General features: G+C 37.8%; 1 protein-coding gene across 1 annotated transcript in view; it reads left to right on the plus strand.

The window, feature by feature from the left end:
- Positions 1–3533, plus strand: part of LOC137646420 (uncharacterized) — a 12079-nt gene extending 8546 nt beyond the window's left edge. The window contains 4 exon segments of the mRNA XM_068379521.1: positions 1545–1610; positions 1722–1825; positions 2086–2865; positions 3086–3533. Coding sequence (XP_068235622.1) covers positions 1545–1610; positions 1722–1825; positions 2086–2865; positions 3086–3533 — 1398 coding nt within the window.
- The last annotated feature ends 2763 nt before the right edge of the window (positions 3534–6296 follow it).

Consider the following 6296-nt stretch of genomic DNA (forward strand, 5'->3'; position numbering starts at 1 on the left):
ATTCAAATTATCACTAATGAGTCAATATGGATAAATATCAACACAACATCGTGTTCAAATAGAATTTGTGAGTATAGGTAGAGAAATTCCCACAAATACAAGTTGACTAAAAAATGCCCCAGGAGAGACATTCAGACACAGAGATTAAAATGGGCAAACGAGACTGGTAGGGGTCTAAACTCTCCAGAGGACATTTGGCAACGTAGGAGATCACGCCCGGATTGCCATGGAGTCGATAGTGTTTAGTTGTCTGTGTAAATTAGACCTATTGCAGGTAATTTTACTATATCACAAATTAGAAAATATATAAGTAGTGTTTCGGTGTTAAATCAACTTAAATATTATTATATGATGGTCCTTTGTCTGAAGAAAAAAAGATAGAATATTACATATATTACGACTGGCAAGCTACACAACCCTCTCGAGTTTCAAACTCACCTTTTTCTTTTTACATTAAATCTGTTACACTTGAAAATATTGGTACCCAAGCTCTAAGACAGTTCTATAACTCCCAGATAGCAATACATAAAACACTGAATATCCATAGGTCTCTTAAGTAAACTCAAAACAACACTGGGTAATTATTATTAAGAACTATTTAAAACCACCTCTTACAACGATTTTTCAACAGGGGTACGAGCAACTACTGAAATAAACACTGGTGAATATAATAATACATTCTTTACAAAAATTAATATATTCTATACAAATCAAAACACTTTGAAAGACTTTACATAAAAAAACAAATCACCCGAAATATCAAGTCTGAGCAAAACTTGAACTAGGACAAAAATGTTACGCTCAGGAAATTGTATAATTACTTAACTAAGACGATAGAAATAATTACAGTCAGAAAATTATGTAATCACTTGAGTTGAAATATTAAATGTGAATAAACCTTAGAATAAGACAAAAGGAATAATTACACTCCAATCCTTGTACTCATAAAGAACTTACATAAAGTAACTGATAAACTTACTAACTTCACATATTTTACATGCACAGGGCCAGTTAAAAATATTTACACAATACCAATACTCACCAAAACACAATAAATTTAAAATCACCCGCCAAACTTACAGCAGGGTTTTAAATCACTACACACGATATACTTTTGGGCACAGCATGACTTTGGAGAGGACACACTATAGGTACTGAGAGAGTGTGAGGGAGGCCCTTTGGCTATTTCACAGGATGGCTGCTTCTCTTTTGCCGCACACATCCCTGGGGCGGTATATATCTGAACTGCTACTTCCAGAAGATTCTAGGACCAAGATCTGGATGTGGCAGGGTTGGCCTATGGGTATAAGATTGCCAAAAATTAGTCTCTTGAATGTATACCAACAAAATGCGAGACGACTCTCTCTCTCTCTCTCTTTCAGCTACTATGAGATTCAGGGCCTCTGTAACACGGTTTTTTGGACTTTGCTCCTTATCAAAGCATCGGATGTAGCTGAAAGTTGACATATGTATATTTTACAACCACACACAAATTTTGTCAGCATTATCAATAACCTAAACCCGATAGTTTTAATTTTTTATAGAGTAAAAATGACTTAGCCGACGCCATGGCCAGTGATAACGAGCCAAGAGTCGAAAACATTCATTACGTGAGCAACGTAAACACCTTTTGAAAAAATATTGCCCCGCCCATCCACCAGACACCCATTCACCTTGTTCTATTGGCTCTGAAACCCTTAACAGTCAAGAATGGCTAACAGGATTTGGAATTGCCCCGTGGTTGCAAAACTGCATTTGTCTTAGGACTTGCAACTTTATACAGTCAAGAGAAAGCCTGTGGCCATATTTACTATAGCCTGAATAGGTAAATATTCAGTTTCTAGTTTAAATCCAATGTTTATGGTCTGATTTGTATTTAGCGTAACAGGATTGTAATACTTGTAATGTCATTCAGGCTTTTGAACATTTCCATTAACTATTCACTATGCCACCAAGATAGAGAGAAAGAGAGAGATTGTATGTAAACAGTCTTTATATAACTATTTTTGTTAAAATAAGATTTTTGTGCTAAAATCTCCATCAGACCAACGGATCATCCGATATAATTTTTTTTCTTCTTCTTAGGCCATACGACCGTGTCGGTTATGTTTTGGGCATGACTGCAGGTGCAGTGGGGGTCACCGTCAACCGTGCCTCCAGTTCTGTTCCTTCACCATCGTCAGGATCACAAGTGCCGCCTGTCTTTGATAACTTTACGATTGGTGCCATTCGTCGCTGTATCCACAGAAAGTTTGCCGAAAAGGAGCATTTTACTGTTGGTTCCTTGACAAATGACCTCAAAACAGCTGGTATTATTCCGGAAATGACATTATGGGCTTCAGTACTTCGACTCTTGTATTCTATGGGATTCATGTATAAAATTTCCCAACGTAAGATGTATGTAAGGAAGGAATCTCTGGAAATTGTATGCCGCCGGATAACTGCTCTCCGTGATGTACGGCGCCAGCGGGAGGAGGGGAGAGTGGTCGTTTACGTAGATGAAACCTGGTTCACGACGAGGATGGCCCACAACAGGGAATGGGCAGACACTACGCAGGATATCACCAGCCCCACTTACAGTCCTCAGGTTCCTCCTGGAGAAGGTGAGCGTTTTTTGGTGGTGGCAGCTGGCACGAATGAGGGCTTTATAGATGGTTCATACCTGTGCTACCTGGCCAAGATCAATCAGGGAGACTACCATGGCGAGATGAATGCAAAGTTGTTCAAACAGTGGCTAACGACGCAACTTCTGCCATCCCTTCCTGAGCCATCTGTACTTGTGCTTAATAATGCACCTTATCATAGAACACTGCTCGAGGAGAGTCGATACCCCACATCAGCAACCAAAAAGGCAGATCTCGTCAGGTAATTATAATGACTTCCAATATATATATATATATATATATATATATATATATATATATATATATATATATATATATATATATATATATAAATTGTTTGAAGAGTCAATTAACCTATTTTATTGGGAACTTGATGAAATTGCACTTTATTGCTTGTACTACATGTAACAATTTATGATCTATCTTTAAGGTATTAATGTTCTATTATGTTCTCTCGTCAGGTGGCTAGAATAGCGCAGGATATCGTTCTGACCTTCTGCCACACGCTCGGAGCTGCTGCTTATTTGCCAAAAGAATCGGCTGGAGCGAAGGTATGAGATTGACAACAACATCCGTGAATGGGGCCATGAGGTTGTGCGTTTGCACCCCGCTCACCCCGAGCTCAATGCAATTGAACTGGTGTGGGGGTTCATGAAGAGACACGTACGTTCCTCCCTCCGTCGATTTACTCGATCCGACCTGCAGGACAGGTCGGAGGAAGCCAGGCTTTCTGTTACCCCAGAAGTGTGGGCAGGAGCAGTTCGACAATCCCGTCATTTCGAAGAGGAGTATTGGGAGTCAAACAATATCCGAGAGACAGTAGAGCCAGTCATCATTAGCCTGGCCAGTGACGATGAGGACGGGGAAGATGATCTTTTCCCCGAGAGTGATGATGACTGCATTTTGTAAATAAATCATGAATAGTTTTACGAGTTTTATTTGTACATCTAATGGGAATTTATAGAAGCAAAGTGAACATAATTCATTTATCCTTTAAAATAATTACTACATGTAGCAAAACAAATAGTAGTAAAGATGATAATGCAATGAAGGAATGATACCATACTTTATCTTTAGCTTCAACATCGGCAATCACATACCCAGTTGCCATAATTTGTCAGCTTAATGAAATAACCTATGATCTAATGTTGAACTTAATTTCTGAGGAGGCCATGGCTTATTGCACAGTGAAAAAACATGACAAAGACTTTATGAATGGCGGAACGATACATAAATGTGGGTGGGGTATCTGTGCTAGTAATACTACTGTAACAGTAGTGCCGCAACAGTAGTATACATGAATTAAACGTTTAGGCCAACTGCTGGGATCCTTGAGGATCATTTAGCACTTCTTACAATTACTCGAGAGAAATGAGTTTTTATAGCCAGAATTTAAATTTTCTGATCCAACAATGCCCATGATAGCCTTCAGTGTTATCCTGAATTATAACGAGGCCAATGTGGGTGGAGCCTCATGAAGTCATCATTCTGACGATAATTATTGGTGAAGGTTTAAAGCCAAAATACGGTACCGGCTATTTTTTTTTTTTTTTACAGTAAATAGGTAGGTAGATAGACAATAAATAAAAATTGCTTGACATTGGATATAGCAGTTATCAAATCAAGCTTGTCTACTACATTTTTGAAAATTACCAACTATTCCCTACACCTTGTCAATCTGATTGTGACCTATAAAGTAGACTGTAATTTCTTAGGAAATTTATTTTGGGAGTTAGGCTAATAATCGAAGTGTTTTTGTATTTATCAACATATTTTGTTGGTTTGTTCATTATGACAATTATCAGTGGAGAGGTTTCAGAGTTCATAAAGGTGTACTGCTTTGCTTTTATTTAAACTTTTGTGTCATTGTTGGCAGAGGTATAGCCTTCGTTACGTATAGCCAATCATCGATCGAGAAAGAGGGAAGAATTGCCATCGTAAGTTACGTAATGAATGCGTTCGAAACCTTTTTACTGAGTAAGTTGGCCCGTCTTCAAAAAACGTCACTTTTACATTATAAGTACCAAATTTATTCAACCTACGTAATGCAGAATATAGTCAAAATTTATGTGTAGATGTGCATTCTGAATAAGCGTTATGTTTATGAAATTCATAGATAAAAGATTATTGCAAAACAATCGTGTTACAGAGGCCCTGAATCTCATAGTAGGTCCGCCTACCTTTGTCATCGAAATAAAAAAAAGGAAAAATCTAACAATTCCAAAGTATGTGGCACATATAAGAATTGCGTATTTTCTCACAAACATGACGCAATACCTCATGAAAATAAAATAACATTTACATAAGCCCTTATTCATATCTCGTATGGATCATATAACACTCTTAAACAGATACGTAAGACTTCGTAACAAAAATACGAGAAATATAAAGATAATCGTTAAAAATAACATAAATTTACATATACTGACTTGAACGAAAAATAAAATGAAATTGACGACAAAAGTCTTATGTACTTTACATAACAGACTTATACCTATATGAGAGGAGCTCATCCTAAGAGCTGGCTATTCACTTCTTCAATGCACATGTGAAAACATAGATAAAATTCCCGATTAACTTATTTACAATATGCTAGACCAGCTTCGTAAGATAGCTCCCCTCCAAAAAGATCATTTGTTCTAGGCCTGAATCTTTCGATTTAGTCCAAGATAAATAGTCAGCAACCGTGTTATCTTTACCTGATATATGATTTCATTAATTCAATATGGTTGCAAACATAATGACCATCTAGTTAACCTTTGATTGTTATTTTTCATCTTATTAACAAAAGTTAAAGGATTATGATCCAAATACACCATAATCTCTTCATTATATGGTTGATTCACATAGACCTCAAACTTGTTCTTCGCTAATGCTAGCAGTTCTTTTTCAACTGTCGAGTAGGCTCGCTGATGTTTCTTCAGCTTCAACGACATTACAACAGAAAGGGTGAAGAATTCCTTCCTTTATCTTCTTGCAATAAGACAGCTAAAATAATGTTATCCGGCGCATCCTCTTGGAAAAGGAATTTCTCATTGAAATCCGGTGCTTGAAGTATCGGTTTTTTGCCTTTTTTGGTATCACTATAACGTAGCTATCCTCCAAAATCCGGAATGGTTTTTAGATCTCGTTGGCGAGAGGGAATCTCATGACTAATGTATAGACCAACACCTGCCATCCTTCTATAAACTGTCTGTTCGTACTCTTCATGCCAAACCTTTTCCTCGTCTGTCGTTGACTCATTTTCAGGCCTTCTAAGAAAAATTTCCTCAACTCGCTGATCCTTTTCCTCAAATTCTTGACATTTTCTCCATCCATATCCTTTTGATCCTTACCTTATTCTGCCAACATCTTATTCAGCCCTTTGCTGAATGGTTCTCCTCGTATTCCCATCGAGTGCAAGGGAGCTTCCTTGATGCACTCGTTGTGCTTTCCAGCTGTCTGATAAACGTGACATGCTTGGCAAAATTGACTCACATCCTTATGCATGCCAGGCCAGAAAAAGTGGTTCATAATCTTCTCCGTCGTCTTCCTATCCCCATATTTTCCGTCTCGTGTGCTACGGTAATCACCTGTCTCCTCAAAGGTACAAGAATTAATATCTTACGAGATATCCCTGGGAATGCCGAATGGGGGATATCTCGTCAGATATTAATTTCCAGGGATATCGGC

The sequence above is a fragment of the Palaemon carinicauda genome, chromosome 9 (assembly GCF_036898095.1).
Source record: "Palaemon carinicauda isolate YSFRI2023 chromosome 9, ASM3689809v2, whole genome shotgun sequence".
NCBI classification, from domain to species: Eukaryota; Metazoa; Arthropoda; class Malacostraca; order Decapoda; family Palaemonidae; genus Palaemon; species Palaemon carinicauda.